This window comes from Schistocerca nitens, chromosome 9 (assembly GCF_023898315.1).
Source record: "Schistocerca nitens isolate TAMUIC-IGC-003100 chromosome 9, iqSchNite1.1, whole genome shotgun sequence".
Classification (NCBI taxonomy): domain Eukaryota; kingdom Metazoa; phylum Arthropoda; class Insecta; order Orthoptera; family Acrididae; genus Schistocerca; species Schistocerca nitens.
Window position 1 is genome coordinate 93,815,899 of NC_064622.1, and position 22,746 is coordinate 93,838,644.

A 22,746-nucleotide genomic window follows, 5' to 3' on the forward strand; every position below is an offset into this window, starting at 1 on the left:
AAAAGGGTGCATTCATACCCACTCTACTTTCTCGTTGTCAGTAACCACCTTTTTAGCGTGAACCAATCACTGTTAATCTTGTAGGATGATGCATAGCATAATTTTTGCTACATACGCTGCAGATAATCCACTTAAACAAGGCTGTGGACAGTCGCAGAGTAATGGTTCTTGCCGAGATACGAGGCATCTGTGCGATCAGGAAGTAGTGATGTGCCGGCAGCCAGCCTGCTGCCTGAGTATAACAAGCCTTTTGGCGAGCAGCGAGATGCATGGCCATGACTCGTGGATTCTGCAAGGAGACAACTGGTGTTTTTTTTTCATTTTCTTTTTTTTTACATATTACACATAACTACTATCAAAGAATGACTTCCCTGCCAAGTTAGTGTCGATGAATGGTACAATCAACTGGTTTTGTAAACTATGCAACAAATAATAAAAGAACGACTTGATCGAGTATATAAAGTTTAGGGATTGTACACTACAAGGCTGTGCCAGAGTGTGGCCAACAGAAAAATTATTGTAGGTGCATCTTTGTCCTCCCTTTAGTCTTTACAAAGTACGATAGTGCACGTGGTGTAACGCGACAGGAAGAGGAGCCTGTAACTACTGGAGACAGAGCCACACGTTATTCGAAAGTATTAGCACAACACATGTTGTTGTTGTGGTCTTCAGTAGAGACTGCTTTGATGCAGCTCTCCATGCTACTCTATCCTGTGCAAGGTTCTTCATCTCCCAGTACCTACTGCAGCCTACATCCTTCTGAATCTGTTTATTGTATTCATCTCTTGGTCTCCCTCTACGATTTTTACCCTCCACGCTGCCCTCCAGTACTAAATTGGTGATCCGTTGATGCCTCAAAATATGCCCCACCAACCGATCCCTTCTTCTAGTCACGTTGTGCCACAAATTTCTCTTCTCTCTAGTTCTGTTCAGTACCTCCTCATTAGTTATGTGATCTACCCATCTAATCTTCAGCAATCTTCTGTAGCACCACATTTCGAAAGCTTCTATTCTCTTCTTGTCCAAACTATTTATCGTCCATGTTTCACTTCCATACATGGCTACACTCCATACAAATACTTTCAGAAACGACTTCCTGACTCTTAAATCTGTGCTTGATGTTAACAAATTTCTCTTCTTCAGAAAAGCTTTCCTTGCCATTGCCAGTCTACGTTTTATATCCTCTCAACTTCGACCATCATCAGTTATTTTGCTCCCCAAATAGCAAAACTCCTTTACTACGTCAAGTGTCTCATTTCCTAATCTAATTCTCGCAGCATCACCCGATTTAATTCGACTACATTCCATTATAGTCGTTTTGCTGTTGTTGATGTTCATCTTATATCCTCCTTTCCAGGTCCTTTACTGTCTCTGACAGAATTACAATGTCATCGGTGAACCTCAAAGTTTTTATTTCTTCTCCATGGATTGTAATTCCTACTCCGAGTTTTTCTTTTGTTTCCTTTACTGCTTGCTCAGTATACAGATTGAATAACATCGGGGACAGGCTACAACCCTGTCTCACTCCCTTCCCAATCACTGCTTCCCTTTCGTGCCCCTCGACTCTTATAACTGCCATCTGCTTTCTGTACAAATCGTAAATAGCCTTTTGCTCCGTGTATTTTACCCCTGCCACCTTCAGAATTTGAAAGAGAGTATTCCAGTCAACATTGTCAACAGCTTTCTCTAAGTCTACAAATGCTAGAAACGTAGGTTTGACTTTCCTTACTCTATTTTCTAAGATAGGTCGTAGGATCAGTATTACCTCTCGTGTTCCAACATTTTTACGGAATCCAAACTGATGTTCTCCGATGTCGGCTACATACATACCATATTACGCCACTTAAATCCACCTGATGATGGATGTTTAAACCTACGAAACGTGAAAATAGATAAATACTGACTGGTAACAGTAAACTTTTTGTGTCAGTCCGAAAGAGCTGAATGTACATAGCTACAATTTTCGAAGCAATGCATATCGAAGCGAACTTCATTTTCAGTCATGGTGTGGTTGGAAAACATCACTTCAAGATGGTGCCAATGATGAAAGAAGTATTGCAGTGTTAAATGTTGCTAGGTATTCTTACTCTGAGTTTTAATGTTTTCCTCATTCAGACTATTGTTAAATTTAAAATAACCAATGGCCCTATTTCCAATAGCAAATTTCTAAATTGGATCAATGCTGGTTCAAAAGAAAATATTTTTTTGAGATTTTACATTTTCAAATGAATTATTTATACGCATATTTGAATTCGCAGGGATTAGGCACCATGATCACGTATTATTTTCTAATTTGTCGTATTACGAATTTTCTTAGGTCATCTACTAAATGCGTCCTACTCTGACTTCATATGTTTGGCCGGCCGGAGTGACCGAGCGGTTCTAGGCACTACAGTCTGGAACCGCGCGACCGCTACGGTCGCAGGTTCGAATTCTGCCTCGGGCATGGATGTGTGTGATGTCCTTAGGTTAGTTAGGTTTAAGTAGTTCTAAGTTCTAGGGGACTGATGACCTCAGAAGTTAAGTCCCATAGTGCTCAGAGCCATTTGAACCATTTTGAACTTCATGTGTTTCTTGAGGAAGGAGTTGAAAGTAACGGTGTAATTACGTAAACTTCATGTTAAGATTTTTCCACATCAGACAATCTTTACTTGTGCGACACTTCAGATCAACAGAAAAACATTACAGTACTGTGCGGTCGATACGAAGAGTACATCAGTGGTGCGAATCGATTACTGGAAAATAAAATCCGGGAGAGGTCCGGTGTTCCGCGCTCGGTCCAGAAAGCACAGCACAGGCGAAGTCGGCAAACACAAATAAAAGCGTACGGCGCGGCTGCCCCGCGCCCGTGTCCTACGCCGGGTGGTGGCAACCGGAAGTGACGCAGGCCTGGGAACGGCTTGTTGCTCCCCGCCCGGCAGAGGCCACGCCCAAAGGGCAGCCGCGCCGTCTCCTCCTATTTGCGTCCGCCGACGTCTCCCCTGCCGCGTTTTTTGAAACGAGTGGGCACTCCGGGTCTGTCCCGGATTTCATTTTCCAGTAATCCCTCCCAGCCGAGCTCTCGCAGAATCATCTTTGTGGTGGTTCATTACGTCACTCTGTCGATGTTTCTTGTATCATCTGAAACAGAAGAAAAGAGAGAGTTTTACCCAGCATTATAACAGATTACAAACAGTCCATAAAAATTGCCAAAAGCCTTTACAATAATCTGAAATATTTATAAAAAGATGACGATATCGTTTACTGTCTAGTAAAATCTGAAGATCAAAAAGAATTACAAAATGATGTGCAAAAAGTGGTAGTTCACTCTAACCAATAAAAGGTGTAAGTTTCTCTACGCTAGTGCGAAACAGATTCTGTTTAAATCGGCTTCCACAAAAAATCAAGAAATACACTACTGGCCATTAAAATTGCTACACCACGAAGATGACGTGCTCCAGACGCGAAATTTAACAGACAGGAAGAAAATGCTGTGATATGCAAATGATTAGCTTTTTAGAACATTCACACAAGGTTGGCGCCGATGGCGACACCTATAACGCTCTGACATGAGGAAAGTCTCCAACCGATTTCTCATACACAAACGGCAGTTGACCGGCGTTGCCTGGTGAAATGTTGTTGTGATGCCTCGTGTAAGGAGGAGATACGCGTACCATCACGTTTCCGATTTTGATAAAGGTCGGACTGTAGCCTATCGCGATTGCGGTTTATCGTATCACGACATTGCTGCTCTCGTCGGCCGAGATCCAATGACTGTTAGCAGAATATGGAATCGGTGGGTTCAGGAGGGTAATACCGAACGCCGTGCTGGATCCCAACGGCCTCGTATCACTAGCAGTCGAGATGATAGACATATTATCCGCATGGCTGTAACGGATCGTGCAGCCACGTCTCGATCCCTGAGTCAACAATTGGGGACGTTTGCAAGACAACAACCATCTGCACGAACAGTTCGACGACGTTTGCAGCAGCATGGACTGTCAGCTTGGAGACCACGGCTGCGGTTACCCTTGACGCTGCACCAGAGACAGGAGCGCCTGTGATGGCGTACTCAACGACGAATCTGGGTGCACGAATGGCAAAACGACATTTTTTCGGATGAATCCAGTTTGTGTTTACAGCATCATGATGGTCGCATCCGTGTGTGGCGACATCGCGGTGAACGCACATTGCAAGCGTGTAATCGTCATCGCCATACTGGCGTATCACCCGGCGTGTTGGTATGGGGTGCCATTGGTTATACGTCTCGGTCACCTCTTGTTCGCACTGATGGCACTTTGAACAGTGGACGTTACATTTCAGATGTGTTTCGACCCGTGGCTCTACCCTTCATTCGATCCCTGTGAAACCCTACATTTCAGCAGGATAATGCACGACCGCATGTTGCAGGACCTGTACGGGCCTTTCTGGATACAGAAAATGTTCGACTGCTGCCCTGGCCAGCGCATTCTACAGATCTCTCACCATCTGAAAACGTCTGGTCAATAGTGGCCGGGCAACTGGTTCGTCAGAATACGCCAGTCACTACTCTTGATGAACTGTGATATTGTGTTGAAGCTGCATGGGCAGCTGTACCTGTAAACGCCATCCAAGCTCTCTTTGACTCCATGCCCCGGCGTATCAAGGCCGTTATTACGGCCATAGGTGGTTGTTCTGGGTACTGATTTCTCAGGATCTATGCACCCAAATTGCGTGAAAATGTAATTACATGTCAGTTCTAGTATAATATATTTGTCCAATGAATACCCGTTTATCATCTGCATTTCTCCTTGGTGTAGCAATTTTAATGGCCAGTAGTGTATAAAGGTTGTCAAATCCAGCTAAGAACGTAAGAATTACAGTTAAGTACAATTTTATTTGAAATCACGACATAGAAAATGCTCTGGGGAAGGGGAAATAAGCAGTGTGTTTTACTGACGGAAGACACACTGTCCATACACTTTAACGTGACCATTTGTCAAAGGTCCGACTAACCACCTTTTGCAGCGTCACTGCGAAACGTTGAGAAAGAGAGTCAGTGAGGTTCTGGAAGGCACCGTCAGGGATGTCCAGCCGTGCCCCGATCCAGGTGGCCCCACAGACTCTCGACTGGATTTAAGCCCGGGGAGAGTGGTGGCCAGTGAAGTACAGTAAACTCATTCCCGTGCTCTTCAGACTACGTATGTAGGCTGTTAGCTGTGTGACATGTTGCATTGTCGTGCTGGTAGATGCCATCATGCTGAGGAAAAGGAGTGGACATCGTCTTGATCCATTGTGCTTTCCAAAATCATGAAACCACCCAGGTGCAAGGAGTATATAGAGGGTCTATACAAGGGAGATGTACTTGAGGACAATATTGTGGAAATGGAAGAGGATGTAGATGAAGATGAAATGGGAGATACGATACTGCGCGAAGAGTTTGACAGAGCACTGAAAGACCTGAGTCGAAACAAGGCCCTGGGAGTAGACAACATTCCATTAGAACTACTGACGGCCTTGGGAGAGCCAGTCATGACAAAACTCTACCATCTGGTGAGCGAGATGTGTGAGACAGGCGAAATACCCTCAGATTTCCAGAAGAATATAATAATTCCAATACCAAAGAAAGCAGGTGTTGACAGATGTGAAAATTACCGAACTATCAGTTTAATAAGTCACAGCTGCAATATACTAACGCGAATTCTTTACAGACGAATGGAAAAACTGATAGAAGCCGACCTCGAGGAAGATCAGTTTGGATTCCGTAGAAATGTTGGAACACGTGAGGCAATACTGACCCTACGACTTATCTTAGCAGAAAGATTAAGGAAACGCAAACCTACGTTTCTAGCATTTGTAGACTTAGAGAAAGATTTGACAATGTTGACTGGAATACTCTCTTTCAAATTCTGAAGGTGGCTGAGGTAAAATACAGGGATCGATTGGCTATTTACAATTTGTACAGAAAGCAGATGGGAGTTATAAGAGTCGAGGGGTATGAAAGGGAAGCAATTGTTGGGAAGGAAGTGAGACAGGGTTGTAGACTATCCCAGATGCTATTCAATCTGTATATTGAGCAAGCAGTAAAGGAAACAAAAGGAAAGTTCGGAGTAGGTATTAAAATCCACGGAGAAGAAATAAAAACTTTGAGGTTCGCTGATGACATTGTAATTCTATCAGAGACAGCAAAGGACTTGGAAGAGCAGTTGAACGGAATGGACAGTGTCTTGAGAGGAGGATATAAGATGAACATCAACAAAAGCAAAACGAGGATAATGGAACGTAGTCGAATTAAGTCGGGTGATGCTGAGGGAATTAGATTAGGAAATGAGACACTTAAAGTAGTAAAGGTGTTTTGCTATTTGGGGAGCAAAATAACTGATGATGGTCGAAGTAGAGAGGATATCAAATGTAGACTGGCAATGGCAAGGAAAGCGTTTCAGAAGAAGAGAAATTTGTTAACATTGAGTATAGAATTAAGTGTCAGAAAGTCGTTTCTGAAAGTATTTGTATGGCATGTAGCCATGTATGGAAGTGAAACGTGGACGATAAATAGTTTGGACAAGAAGAGAATAGAAGGTTTCGAAATGTGGTGCTACAGAAGAATGCTGAAGATTAGATGGGTAGATCACGTAACTAATGATGAAGTATTGAATAGAATTGGGGAGAAGAGGAATATGTGGCACAACTTGACAAAAAGAAGGGATCGGTTAGTAGGACATGTTCTGAGGCATCAAGGGATCACAAATTTAGCATTGGAAGGTAGCGTTGAGGGTAACAATCATAAGGGGGACCAAGTGATGAATACACTAAGCTGATTCAGAAGGATGTACTGGGAGATGAAGAAGCTTGCACAGGATAGAGTAGCGTGGAGAGCTGCATCAAACCAGTCTCAGGACTGCAGACCACAACAACAACAACACCCAGGGCATGCCAAGAAAACATATCCCAGACGATAACGCTCCCTTCTCCAGCCTGGATCCTTCCGACGATTGTTGCAGGGTGCTTGTTTTCAGACGTTTCACGCCGTACACACCAATGGTAATCTGCCGTCTGATAAGGACACCTGTCGCCACTCAGTGGACCGCCGGTTCCGGTACTGGCGCGCAAATTTCAGGCTTCATTGCCAATGAACAGCAATTACACTACTGGCCATTAAAATTGCCCCACCGAGAAGAAATGCAGATGATAAACGGGTGTTCATTGGACAAATATACTATACTAGAACTGACGTGTGATTACGTTTTCACGCATTGTGGGTGCATAGATCCTGAGAAATCATTACCCAGAATAACCACCTATGGCCGTAATAACGGCCTTGATACGCCTGCGCATTGAGTCAAACAGAGCTTGGATGGCGTGTACAGGTACAGCTGCCCATGCAGCTTCAACACAGTTCATCAGGAGTAGTGACTGGCGTATTGTGACGAGCCAGTTGCTCGGCAACCATTGACCAGACGTTTTGAATTGGTGAGATATCTGGAGAATGTGCTGGTCAGGGCAGCAGTCGAACATTTACTGTAGCGAGAAAGGCCCGTACAGGACCTGCAGCATGCCATTGTGCATTATCCTGCTGCAATGTAGGGTTTCGCAGGGATCGAATGAAGGGTAGAGCCACGGGTCGTAACACATCTGAAATGTAACATCCACTGTTCAAAGTGCCGTCAATGCGAACAAGAGGTGACCGAGACGTCTAACCAATTGTACCCCATACCATCACGCTGGGTGATACGCCAGTATGGCGACGACGAATACACGCTTCCAATGTGCGTTCACCGCGATGTCGCCAAAAACGGATGCGACCACGATGATGCTGTAAACAGAACCTGGATTCATCCGAAAAAACGACCTTTTGCCATTCGTCACCCAGGTTCGTCGTTGAGTATACCATCGCAGGCGTTCCTGTCTGTGATGCAGCGTCAAGAGTAAACGCACCCATGGTCTCCGAGCTGATAGTCCATGCTGCTGCAAACGTCGTCGAACTGTTCGTGCGGATGGTTGTTGTCTTGACTCAGGGATCGAGACGTGGCTGCACGATCCGTTACAGCCATGCGGATAAGATGCCTGTCATCTCGACTGCTAGTGATACGAGGCTGTTCGGATCCAGAACGGAGTTCCGTATTGCCCTCCTGAACCCACCGATTCCATATTCTGCTAACAGTCATTGTATCTGGACCAACGCGAGCAGCAGTGTCGCGATACGATAAATCGTAATCGCGATAGGCTACGATCCGTCCTTTATCAAAGTCGGAAACGTGATGGTACGACTTTATTCTCCTTACACGAGGCATCACAACAACGTCTTACCAGGCAACGCCGGTCAACTGCTTTTTGTGTATGAGTAATCGGTTGGAAACTTTTCTCATGTCAGCACGTTGTAGGTGTCGCCACCGGCGCCAACCATGTGTGAATGCTCTGAAAAGCTAATCATTTGCATATCACGGCATCTTCTTCCTGTAGGCTAAATTTCGCGTCTGTAGCACGTCGTCTTCTTGGTGTAGCACTTATAATGGCCAGTAGTGTATCATGGGCGCGTGAACCAGGCGCCTGTTGCGAAGGCCCGTACGCAGCAACGTTTGCTCAACGCTCGTTGAGAGACATTCTTAGTAGCCCAGTTGGAAGGTTCAAAATGGCTCTGAGCACTATGGGACTCAACTGCTGTGGTCATAAGTCCCCTAGAACTTAGAACTACGTAAACCTAACTAACCTAAGGACAGCACACAACACCCAGCCATCACGAGGCAGAGAAAATTCCTGACCCCGCCGGGAATCGAACCCGGGAACCCGGGCGTGGGAAGCGAGAACGCTACCGCACGACCACGAGATGCGGGCCCAGTTGGAAGGGTCAGTTGCTTAACAGTTATATGCCTGTACGCATATCCGCAGCCGCCATTCACCCCTGTCATCTATGGCCTGTGATGCATTACCGTTGCTTCTGAGTCGCTTTTGGATAGCGCTATTTTGCTATACACGATATACTTTAACCGCAGTGGCACGCGAACAATTTACATAATTAGCCGTTTCGGAGACGATTTCACCATTGGTCCTTCTGGACGTCAGATAAATCTCTGTTTCCGCAATACGACCATGACTGCGCTGTTTTCCGGATTCTCCAGCCATTCTTTATATACCGTCCATAGCCAGTGCTGGCACCTGCCGTCTGTGCCGTCTGCTAACAGTCATTGGATCTTGACCAACGCGAGCAGCAATGTCGCGATACGATAAACCACAACCGCGATAGGCTACAATAGGCGATACTTTACGTCGAACATAGACGATGGTCGCATTAATGTGGTTGGATCCTGTAGAATGTATAACAAACATATTAAAGAAACTACACTTGTCTGTCCTCTTCTGGTGTACTGCTATTGAGGATTGACAGAGGACGTCAAAAAAGTTCAAAGAATGGTAGATCATTAAACGGGATAGAGATTGCCAAGGATACAATACGAAGTTGAGGTGGTAATCACTGAAAGAAAGATTTTTTTTTTGCAGCAATATCTTTTTTACGCAATTAAATTCATCAACTCTTCCTGAAAATGATAAAATACGAAGATTGTTCTGAAAGTAAGGAACGATCGGTCGTGAAATAGAAACCACAGTGAAAATCGAAACTGTTTTCTTTGTACACTTAGCTACACCTTCCAGGTACTTCTCTACGCAGTCGCCGCTCCGACTTAGACACTTGTCTGAGCGCAACACCAAATTACCAACACCATCGTCATAGAAGGCAGCCGCCTGTGCTCTCCGATAATTCTCTACGCTGGTCTATAGCGCGTAGCCTGTGCCCAAGTGTTGTCTTCGTATCCAGCGTTTCATGTAAAGAGAGATGATACTCAGGACGAGCCAATTAGGGCTGGGTTGTGGGTGATCGAACACTTCCCATCGAAAAGGCTGCAGGAGCGTCTTCACTGCGCCTGCAGAGTGCGGCTGAGAATTGCCATGAAGAAGGAAGTGCGTGGCAGTTGTGTTAGGTGGGCTGCATTCATTAAGGCGAAGCCTCTCAGCGGGCCCTCCTACTTGGCGGGAGACATCGTTGCTCTAGGCACCTTTACTCGCTCACAGTGCGGTCACAACTGAAAAGAGCGTCTTGATGCGATCGACGGACATAATAGAGACACTGCCCAAAATATCTGTGAAAAGTCTCGTCGGATTTTCACAGTTGTTTCCCTTTAGCGACTGATAGTTCCTCACTTTCCAAATGGCCCTCGTATGTAGTAGATAGCCACTTACATGGGCAGAAATGACCATCCTAATGAAATAAAAGACTTCAGAGCTCTAACAGAAAGGTGTTCATTTTTCCCATATGATATTCGAGAGTGGAATAGTAGAGAAGATGTTTGGAAGTGTTCGCAAGTTCAGCCAAGCACGAATGTGTGAACTGGAGAGCTATCTTGTTGGTGTAGATGTAGATATCACTTTCCCCAAAACAACGCTACTAGTAACCAATCCTTCCAGAAGCACTCTACGTAGTTGCGACATCATTAACCACGAATGTCACTCACATCGAAAAAATGGTACAACAGATACTGTGGAAAGTATTTCAATCAAATGTTCAAGACGGTATTTGAAGACTCAAAATTTCATAATAATTGTTTACCCTGACAGAATGATTTACTTTCATTGCAGGGAAAAGAAAGCTGAAGTTTTATGGACATTTAGCATGAATGGGCTACTGACTGTTAATCAAGAATGTCTCCAACGTCATAAACGAAATCCAAGAAACTGAAGTACATCGGCTAGTCGACTCCCAAAGAGGGTCAACAGGAAGTCACCTTTAGCCCACTGGCAACAACATGGATGAAATACAGACAGAAGGTCAGATGTCACAAGTTCGTGTCCAAACAACTAACAGAAAGAAGGCTATAACCAAAGAATACATGGACATTAGGACTTCGACAGACACTTAGTGACAAGAAGAGGAAATTGCAGAAAGAAGAACAAGAAGACTCACGCTTCATCGGATTTTCACTGTCGTTTCCATTTCGCACCAGAAAAGCCGTCGTATCTATGTGTATTCATCTTAAACGTTTCTGTACTATCGTATTTTTCCTGCTGATGAGGTCATAGGTCAAATTAAGTCCCAATATCAAAACACTTTAAGCAATGTAACAAAAAAAAAAAGGCTTGTGGTGGTCTCTGAAAAACCTGTTTATAAATTTTAGCGAGGTCACTCAGTCGAGTAGCAACCAACATGGTTATAAATTGACGTAGTTGGCTTACGGAATTCCTCTCTGTAGGAATCTAAACCGTTGTTTGAAGGGGCTTAAAATGAGCATAAACATGAAATTAGGTTTTTACTTTGGTAGAAATGCTGTGGTACGCTGCACCACATGTTTCTTTCAATATCTTTATCATGAAAAAATAAATAAAAATGTACATAATGCACAGCACTGCAACGGAATACTTGTGGCTAGCAAAGATACACAGATCCGAAGAGTATACTAAGTTTCGAAAGCAACACCTTTAAGACAAGCAATCCGAAAGTCACTCATGAAAATAAAAAGGTATCAACAATCGAATATCCTTTTAGGACATATTTTTTATCCTTCTTTGTATGTTATTATCTACAAACTATCATCAGCCGATAGACAGAGGCAAAGATTTGACAAAAGAAGTAATCCTACTAACGGAAGTGAGAGGAATGTAAGGAGATACCTAGCAAGAAAGAGATGCCTGGAAAAGTGGAAGCGAAAATACGGCTCGAAAAATTAATCTAGTCCAGAAGATTCATTAACAAGCTTATCTAATTGGTTTCGTCTACGTTTTTGATGATGATAATGATGTTTATTTGAGCACATGGCAGCCAGGGTTGTAAGACTAGCAATGAAATTTTTTGGAAACGAGAGTGATTAAGTCGTAAAACAACAAAAATTGAAATGTAACAGTACCCCAAAAACAACTATCAATCACACACACACACACACACACACACACACACAGCTACACACAAACACGCACACACACGCACATTCCACACAAAAATACTAGAATCATGTTTATAATGAGTTCTGAAAGAGAAATTCATTGGAACGATCTAATATTGTGCTATAGGTAAGTGTAGTTGGCTGATGTTTGAATTAAAATTGGAGGCTCCAGCTGTTCTGCAACACACCAAAACCTCCAGCCTAAAAGCTTAGGCTGGAGTTCAGATACTACATAAATTTTAAATTTTTTACCACATTCGTCATCAATATAAAATAGAGGGCAGATTCCACCTTACATTTGCTTCTGCCCTCTCATCAAAAAGTAAGATGCAGCGGTTAAAGTGTAGTGTTCAGTTATTTTTGCACCACAGGCATCATAGATTAGAGGGGTCCTTCCACTGGAATGTGAGAACGTGTAATCCATGGTAAGAAAGTTCGCTTCACTGAGCATAGTGTACTGTCATTCGCGGTGTAACGTGGCAATGTCACTTTGATTTTTGTGAGTTACTCCCTCCAATCACAATTTTTAAAGAAGATTTATCATTACGCACTACCGCATTCCACAATGTGGTATGTAAGAGTTTGAATGTTGCTTGGAGATTTTATGGCTTATCAGCTGTGTGCTTGCTGTTTGCTGTTACGCTTTCGAGAAATCTGCAACAATATTGTGAAGGCGCTAGGTAAGTGGATATTTTGATTAAGACCAGAGAATCGTTTTACTTCTGTTGGCGCATTTAATATGAAGACAAGCTGTACTCAGATCAGTTACAGCTGCCGTTAGCAGAGCCTGTTCTGTTGATGGTGCGAATGGAGCGGTCTACTGCCTGTCGAATCTCTGGCATAGTTCTGAAGCGAATCCCACGAAGTGGTTCCTTCATCTTCGGAATCAAATCAAAGTTACAAGGACGTAAGTCCGGGGAGTATGGTGGATGGTACAGTACTTCCCAGTCCAATCGACCGAACAGAGCAGCCACAGCTTGCGGTGTGTGCGCCCGCGCACTATAGTGCAAAAGGATGGGTGGGTTGCGCAGAAAGGGTCGCCGATTCTTTCGCAAAGCTGGTCGCAGGTAGTAATTGTGCACTGACGGTCTGCCGTGGAGGAACGTAATGAGTTAGAATAACACCGTCACAGTCGTACACGAGAATCACCATAACTTTCACGATCCTGGGGCTCTGACGCTCTTTTCGACTTTCGCGGCGACGCATAATGGCGTCATTCGTTGGATTGGAGTTTCAGTTTTGGCTCGTATGATGTGGCCCACGTCTCATCCAGTAGTACGATAACGCGTAAGACAGCCTCTCCTTCGCGCTCAAAGCGCTCCAAGTGCGTCTGAGCAGCGTCGCTGCATTTCCGTCAAGTCATGCGGAACCCAACATGATGCAATTTTTTGCATGCCCAGGCGTTCCTTCAGGATACGAAGCGCAGTCGTATGGGTTAATCCGGTTTCGTGTGCGAGCTCACGAATCGTATGGCGTCGGTCACTGTCCACTAACGCGGCAACAGCATGCACTTCTTCTTCAGAGACGCTAGGACGACCTGCCCGATGCATGTCTGCCACAGTTTGCCGACCTTCGTTGAAGGCTTTTACCCAACGTGCCACTGTCCTGTACGGCAATCACGATTCCCTGCACGCCTCTTTGAAGACATTGATGGCACTGTCTTGATCCAATTCCGTTGTTCCTGTATCGAAAACATAGTGTCACCGTTAAGTTAGACAGCTCGCTCACAAGTGACTGTGTTTCCCTCGATTGTGCGCACGTCGGTGACTTGGGACGGGAGAGTCCATTTGCTCGGAGGTAAGGTAGGTATGTCAACAACGTGTGCTATCAGCGACAATAGTAGATTCCATTGCATTATGTCTCCACAGCAGTGTTGCCACTATTTAAGTTCCAACCTACGTAATTCACTATATCATGGACAAATTAGTAAAGGATCAATACTTTCTACGCTACCAAAACTGAGTCGCTCTGGCCATAGGTTGTTCTCGTACGGTCCCAAAATTTAGTATGTCTCAGAAGGATTCGACTATTTTTCTGACTGAACAGAATAAGGACAACCCTCCTCGGTACCTATTACAATAACGATAGTAAACAAGTCTACAGAATTCTAGTATGTATGGGCTCGATGAGTAGTCTAGTTCCTTACGAGTAAAATCGAAAAGAATAGTAAAGCCCTTGGTATACAGATACTGAGATGTCTTAAATGAACAAAGCAACTTCGGAAATAATTCACCTACAGTAGCTGCCGAACCATGTTGGTATAAGCAGTACGTAATGCAGAGACCCATTGGTGAAAAAGTTGGCGTACTTGCTTGCTGATAAAATAACCTTATTATATAGATACGAGGTATGGCTAGAAAAAAACCGGACTAGTACTGGTGAAACAATAAAACGAATGCAATAAGGCTGAAAGTCGCGTGGCCTGTCACGTGACTCTCGCTCCGCCTACTGCTCGAGTTTCATCTGCCTCCTGCACTCAGTCTGCCCGTGGCGTCTGTTTTAAGTAGTTGACGTTTTGTCTGTGCGTCGGAAAATGTTGAGCGTACAGAAAGAACAGCGTGTTAACATCAAATTTTGTTTCAAACTAGGAAAATCTGTAAGTGAAACGTTTGTAATGTTACAACAAGTGTACGGCGATGATTGTTTATCGCGAACACAAGTGTTTGAGTGGTTTAAACGATTTAAAGATGGCCGCGAAGACACCAGTGATGACACTCGCACTGGCAGACCATTGTCAGCAAAAACTGACATCAAAGGGATTGTGCACATTGATTGGGTACCATAGGGACAAACAGTGAATCAGCATTACTACATTAGCGTCCTGGCTACCCTACGTGAGCGAGTACGGAGAAAACGGAACGATTTGTGGAGAAAAAAGTCATGGATCCTTCACCAAGACAATGCCCCAGCTCACAGTGCGTTGTCAGTGAAGACGTTTTTGGCAAAACACAACATTCCCATCTTAGATCATCCACCCTACTCACCTGATTTGGCCCCCTGTGACTTTTTTCTTTTCCCTAAAGTCAAGTCAGCTTTGAAAGGAACTAGATTTGAGACTGTTGAAGCAGTAAAAGAAAAAGCTACGGAAGTAATGTATGGACTTATCTAAAATGATCTGCAGCATTGCCATGAACAGTGGAAAATTCGTATGGAGCGGTGTAGAGACCAAGGAGGAGAGTACATTGAAGGAGATAACATGAAATTGTAAATAATTGTAAATAAATGTTTTTTCCAGCATCAGTCCGGTTTTTTTTCTAGCCGCACCTCGTATTTTCATAGTGCCGCAACACGTCAACCTGATAAGCCACATATATCAAATATCTTCTACCAAAAACCACATTCTTGCAAATGATGTTTTTAATTCGAAAAGAAGCAGAGACTTTCTGTCTTGGGTCTGTTTTATGATGCTGCTTTGTTGCCTGGATTATCAGCAGTAGTTGGTCAAAGCGATGACACACGAAAGCGTTCAGCAGAAGCGTGGGAAATAACATTGGCCCAGACGGTCGGAGGACCTCGTTAGAGTTTGCTGCTCTCCCGTTTGCTAGGTAGACAGTGACTGAAGTGGAAGCCGCTGTGCCAAAGGGGATTTTGGTAGCACGCTAGAGGCCAAGTTTTTTCAGTGATTTTCTGAGTTACTGAACTGGAACTCTACCTACGAGGTGGCAATTATGGGGCACTTACTTTTGAAACAGAGGGACCACTGAGTCATTTTACAAGAATTTTCAACAATTTTGAATAATGAAGCATTACGAGCTAAGAAAAAATTAGTGAGAAATTGCAGAAATGAGATTAAGGGTAAATTTGTCGTCGAAATTACGGACCATGTAGTACACTCAGGAAAGGAACTCTGCTAAATTCGAAGCAAAAGGAGACATGTCGGCCGAAGCGAGGAGGATACGGGAAGCTGACTACCATAGGCGAAGAGGGTATTCGTCGGAAAAAGAACTCAAGTAGTTTCAAACAGAAGTCTAAATTTCAGGAATAAATTGCTGACAGTGTACGTTTGGAGCAGAATAATGCATGGAAATGACTCGTAGATTGTGGGAAAATCGGGAAAGAAGAGAAATGATGCATTTCAGACGTGGTTCTATAGAAAGATGTTAAAAATCAGGTGAACTGATGCGATAACAAATGAGGAGGTTCTCCGCAGAACCGGCGGAGGAAGGAACGTATGGAAAACACTGACAGGAAGAGGTGATAGAGTGGTAGTATTTCTATGGTACTATAGGGAGTTGAAAACGTAAGGTAAAATCTGTTTGGGAAGACAGAGATTGAAATTCATCCAGCAAATAATTGAGGACGTCAGAGTGAAAGTGCTACTCTGAGATGAAGAGCTTGGCCCATGAGAAGAAGTCGTGTCGGTCCGCATCAAACCATTCAGAGGACTGATGACCCCTCTCCCAAAAAAGGCTCCAGAAAGTTTGGAACTAGGCACGTGGAGGTGATCACGCTGTCGGCCTGCTTGCACATCTGCACACGCTGCACATATATTTTAGTGCAGGAGAATTAATATTCACCAAGTGTGGTTTAGTGAACGGTACATTATCTTTACGAAGTAGTGGCGGCATGTCGACGAGTATTTTTAACGGTTATCGTTATCGTTAAGCAAGTCCTTATGTTCTCATAACTGGTACTCAACAATAGTTTTAAACATTTGGCCATCTGTAATTGGCGGTGGTCCGTTGGCGTGGCAAATAAAAATTTTATTCGGCATCCACAGTTGTTCATTAGAACACATTACAAGTGTCATTAAGCTAGTTGTTACAGATATTTTTCGTAGTCATACGGACTGCATCAAATGTGAATTACAAACTATGCTGAATTTGTATTTATTACGAATCTCTCGCCCTACGCAAAGCCCAAACAACTGGAAAAAAGCACAGGTGACTCCTATATGCAAGAAGAGTAAAAAAATGGTTCAAATGGCTCTGAGCACTATGGGACTTAACATCTGTGGTCATCAGTCCCCTAGAACTTAGAACTACTTAAACCTAACTAACCTAAGGACATCACACACATCCATGCCCGAGGCAGGATTCGAACCTGCGACCGTAGCGGTCACGCGGTTCCAGACTGAAGCGCCTAGAACCGCACGGCCACACCGGCCGGCCAAGAAGAGTAAAAGAACAGACCCGCAAGATTACAGACCAATATTATTAACATTGGTTTGTTGTAGAATTCTTCGTCATATTCTCAGTTCGAATATAATAAATTTCCTTCCGACGGAAAAAACTTATGTCCACAAATTAGCACGGATTTAGAGAACGTAACTCGTGCAAAACTCAGATTGCGCTTTTCTCACATGATATCCTGCGAACCATTGTTGAAGGGCAACAATCAGATTCCATGTTCCTTGATTTCCAGGATACACCTGACTCGATGCCCTACTGAAGGCTGTTGACGAAGGTAGGAGCACACGGAATAGGTTTCCAGGTGAGTGTATCGAATACTTAAGTTATAGGACCCGGTACGTTGTCCTCGACGGCGAGTGTTCGACAGAGACAAGGGTATTGTCATCGGTGCCCCTGTATACATACGAGGTCATGCTGAAAAGTAATGTCTCCGAATTTTTATGTGAAATTTCTTAAGGCTCTTTAAATAAAACAAACATTATTAACATTCTGCACATTCATTCTTCATGTCTACATATTTATTTCTGAACATACTCACCCTGGAGACGAACATATTTCTATCAAAGAAAGACCAGTTTGTTAATAGTGTCACTGCAGAATGATTGACTTTGTTGGCGGAGTTACGACCTAACTTCTGCTTGCACCGCTTCAGTGTTTCGAGTTTGAAGCTAGCCACGTGGTAGTCATAGGCTGTGTCTATGAAAGGTTTCGTGCCTTGTCAGTTCAATAAAATCCTCACGAGTTTCTTGCTGCGTCAAATGGCAATGTGAGCATGTTGCATACGACCCCACCCCATACTACTTTCAAAGTTACCGGCTCCCTAGCTACTATTGACGGACATTTGATTTAAACTGATTTGTACATAGTTGGTTTAAATACTTCAGCTAAGTGACAGAATAATTTAAAATATTACAGCTCTTTGCTGTAACTCTCTGAAATTAAACTGAATAAACTATGCTGATCAATCCGCAGAAAGAGTAAATAAGCACATGTATATCTGTCCGCATTAATATTCTTTAAACATGTTACTGTGTAAGTCACAGAGAAAAACGATTACTTGAAACACTCTGCATATCACTAGCGTCTATATTACGAATTGTGTCTTATGTTCTCAGTCAAATGTCTTGTTTTAACCTTGAAACTACATAACTGCATTCCGTTTCTGAGGAGGCAATACAGATACGTTAATCTGATGTTGTCCATTATAAATGGCGTTTTTGAAACCCTGAGATTGTGAAAACAATCGGTTTCCTTACAAATAACTTTCTGCTACCAGCCACGATTTTATTTTATTTATGCTTTATACTATGCGTTTCAGGAAAGATTCCTATTTTCAGTTGCGTATTTGAAACTTCCTGGCAGATTAAAACTATGTGCCGGACCGAGACTCGAACTCGGGACCTTTGCCTTTCGCGAGCAAGTGCTCTACCATCTGAACTACCCAAGCACGACTCACGATCCGTCCTCACAGCTTTAATTCCGTCAGTACCTCGTTTGCTACCTTCCAGTTGTGTATTTCTTTGTATTATGCCATTTTATCGTCATGTTTCGATCTGTGAGATTCTGCTTTTTTGTTGACTTTACTGCAACATATAAAAAGCGCCCAATTTTTATTAGTTATCGATTTTCATGAAGTTAGTGGCGAAATTTGGAAGACCTACAGTTTTCTTATGGTCCATTTGTGCAGAGTCTCATACATGTTAAATATCACTCACAACTTTCAGTGCACAGTACACATCGAGAATAACTTACATAAACAAACAGCTACAAAGATGTTTTTAGTTGTAGTTGAGAGATATAATGTTACAGATCCTCCACAGATATGCTTATGTGCCGAAGGTATTTATCTTAATAATATGGATAACAATTTCCTTGCATCTATTTTACAATGGTATTTATTTCTGTGTGTTACTGCTTTTATTTAAGTATATTGTCGAAGCATCTGAAGAAATTCATCGACTGACTTTCAAGTTTTTCATTTAGTATTTCGTCTTCGTATTTTCTGTAATGTGTATACATCTCCAGTTCTTTCAACAAATTCAGTTCGTGCCCTTTATCCATTTCACGCCCATTATCCATTTCAACACCAGCTACACAGAGCACATTAAAGCCTACACACGCAAAAGAGACATAAATCAACAGTTGCTACACACATACAAAATAAGTAAAGCAAAATATCAAAGTACTCCACTGACTAAATAGAGGGTATGAAATTGAGTTTTTAGAAGAACTGGAGATATAAACAGATTACCAAACATACGAAGACAAAGTGCTAAAGGAAAAACTTGAAAGTGAGTCGGTGAATTTCTTCAGACGCTTCGACAATATACGTAAATAAAAATACTGACACATAGGATAAACATCATTGCAAAATAGATGTAAGCAAACTGTAATCCAATTTGTTAAGGTAAATGCCTTCTGTACAGAAGCATATCTGTGGAGGAGCTGTAACAATTATCTCTGTCAACTACAGCTAAAAATGCCTTTGTAACTGTTTGTTTATGTAAGTTACTCTCCATGTGTAACTGTGCACTGAATGTTGTGAGTGATGTTTAACATGTGCGAGACTCTGCACAAATGGACCATAAGAAAACTGCAAGTACATGTTCTTCAACGTCGTGTGAAAAGTAAATAAAAGAAAATCGTGACTGTGTAACAACCTAATGAACCCCCAAAACCCAACTAGGAAAGACCATCATGATGTAAAGTAGGGAAAAGTTATCCTGACAGGTACGACAACTTTGCCGATGATATAATACCAGAAAGTCTTGACAAACACCAACATTAAGTATTACAGAGTGTGTTTTGGTAGAAAGGAAGAAGAAAGAAAGGTCATCTTTAGTTATTTGCCAAACATATAAGTAATAATTGCAAATTAATACCATGAAAGTTAAGTCCAAATAAGTGTCGGTATAATAATGTCGTGTGAGTAGCGCCTCCCGTCCGGTATACCGCTCGCCTGGTGCAAGTCTTTCGATTGACGCCACTTCGGCGACTTGCGCGTCGATGGGGGATGAAATGATGATTAGGGCAACACAACACCCAGTCCCTGAGAGGAAAAATCTCCGTCCCAGCCGGGAATCGAACCCGGGCCCTTAGGATTGACAGCCTGTCGCGCTGACCAGTCGTTTTTTTTATTTTTTTTTAAATCTCATTTTGTTCGCTTTCGTTCGTTGTATCTGCTCGGGGCGGACGTCGTAAGACATCCGATGAAGTTCGTTGATGATCGATTAACTCAGTTTTTTTATTACAGAGGGTACGTAACCCTCTGCCCGAACACGCTGAGCTACCGTGCCGGCAACAGCTACCGGGGGTGGACAAATGTCGATCAGAGATAACTTTTATGTGGAAGAGAATTGTAAACGCAACGAAGAAATTCAATGCGTCGAAAATACTCATTTACGGAAAAAGTAAGTCGCTTGCTAGCTATCGTGCTTCATATAAGCGAACTTATAGAAAGGAATGGACGAAGTTTCAAAAGACTATGATACACGTTTAATATCTAGTAGGAGACATTGACACGAATACATGAAGAAGATACAATTACGCCGAGGGTTAAAGCTGTCGTAATTGTCACGATACTTGAAACTAACAGAACTGCCAGTGCTAATTAACAGTGTGTGCATGTGGCGTGATGTTTATATAGTATTTAGCGAAAAGGAACAATAAAATTGTTCATCAAAAGTGGAAATTCAACGTGTGGCCTCCATCATTCTATGAATATTTGGTAAATGCTTATCGAAAGTTAATGAACAGTGACTATTTAACTTGGAAGTCATTTCGTGGACGGTTAGTTGTGACAAGGAGGGTTTGGACATAATAATATTACGACGCAAGATAATTAAGACATTGTTAAAGAGTATCTGTGGATGTCGCGCCATATAGAGAGAACAATTTTACTTAGCAACGAACAAACAACGGCCAATACGATCTGCAGTTGAACTTTTTCCTCACTTTTGGTGATGTGGACGATGCGCATGAGGGAAGATTCTTCAATTACTGCACTAAAGTGTTAACCGGGCACATAATAATTCAACTTTGTGGTGTGCGTACTGTAAGACCTTCGGTACACACACCATCGGATTATTTGATTTGTCGCTCAGTGTGAGTATCTGCAATATGTCTCGTGGTCTTATCGTGGCGTGTTTATCTTCTGCCGTTAGGTCAGACGATAGAAATGCAACTTGCACGCTTAGAGTAGCAGATTGACGGTGACCAATTTGATTAATTTTCACACACATTTATTAAAATAATAACAAGCCTAAAAACTACTTAACTTGGTTCTGGATGCTATTTACAATTGACAATCTGAAGTTCCTTTGGTCTTGGTACGTTAATCTTATCCTCACATATCTCTGATACTTGACAAAGTGTCTATTCCTTTATCTTCATAGCTATGTACAGGAGTATGATAATCTTATTAGGCGCAGACTGAAACTTGACTATAGACTGGTACAGACAAATGCAGACTAATGCAGACTAATGCAGACTGGCTAATCGGAGGTCTGTACACTCGTTATAATACCTTGTGCGTTCAGGTATCACTAAGCGAGCGTGATCCGCAAAGGATAAAAGGTTCTACGTTAGCAACAATCTCATTGGCTGCATTACATATTAATACGCGGATCGGCGGAAGCAGAATTTGGTCCGTCTGTAAGACAGCGCCATCTCGTAGTGCGGAGACGGACGAGCGCTGCGCCTGTGCTGTTGTGCTTAGCAGGTCGCGCTCTAGTGGGAAAGTTGTGTACGCGCTGACTATGCGGAACTATGTACACAACAAACTTCAAACCATGAGAGACAGAGTGCGCAGTTCGCATTAATAAGTAAACCGTGCGGACTCGCAATCAAACTTTAATCATTACTCGAGGAACGATTTCTTCAGAGCTTTTTCAGGTCTTGTCTCTCTTTAACCGACAGAGACATCCATCATCGCGCACCGCCTCTCGACTCCACCTACCGAGCTGTAGCAGTAACAGCTCCACGGCGTCGACAACACCAGCACGCGGTGGAGAGGGGACGTCAGAACTAGTAACAGGAAGTTGTTGATAAACAAATACAAATACAGATCAGCACATAGTATACGAGACGGTGAAATGAGCTTTGCCTCCAAACAGTGAAAAAAGCATCGTGGGGTAGCATGTTGAGTTGGTGAGGTTAACAGAGGAGGGACTGTGGAGAGTAGGGGGGAAGTAAGGGAAACGGTGGCAGGTGGAATGGAATGCCCGGAGGGATAGCGCCGAGGTCAGGTGCCACGCAGCGGAGAGGACCAGGCAGGAGGGGGGCCGGCCAGTGTCTCTCACCTGGCGGCAGGGTGGAGCACTGCTTCTCGCTGCAAGACCACTCGCCCTCGGGGTTGCAGATGCACCAGTTGCAGCCGTCGAACGTGGCGTCTGCAGGTGAGCAAGCTGCAACACGGGAATACGAGAAGACCGTTATATCGACCGTGGTGGGCTTCTAGAGCTACAGCAGGATATGAGAGAGAGATCGTCCGTATTTTGTTAAAACCGAGTCCTGCATTTATTTCTAAATTTACAACTGGGTCTGGCTTTTTAGAAGTGGTCATATATCATACAGCTTTTGTCAGAACGCCCCGTTCCCTGAGTCCCTGCACCCCCTCCTCGACTGCTTCCCTCCCACGTCCTTCCCTCCCCAGCCCTCTTCGCCCCCCCCCCTGAGCGTCTCTCCCCCCTCTCCTCCCCTCCTCCCCTCCCTCCCTTCTTCCCTCCTTC

The 22,746-nt window shown here is 43.4% G+C and overlaps 1 protein-coding gene across 1 annotated transcript in view; it reads right to left on the bottom strand.

The window, feature by feature from the left end:
- Window positions 1–2,620: 2,620 nt before the first annotated feature.
- LOC126203671 (uncharacterized) overlaps window positions 2,621–22,746 on the bottom strand; it is a 50,509-nt gene continuing 30,383 nt past the window's right edge. Inside the window, exons 2-3 of the mRNA XM_049938036.1 lie at window positions 22,318–22,422; window positions 2,621–3,120 (exon numbers count right to left, since the gene is read on the bottom strand). Of these exons, the coding sequence (XP_049793993.1) occupies window positions 3,089–3,120; window positions 22,318–22,422 (137 nt within the window). The 3' untranslated portion in view covers window positions 2,621–3,088. The remainder of the gene's footprint in view (window positions 3,121–22,317; window positions 22,423–22,746) is intronic.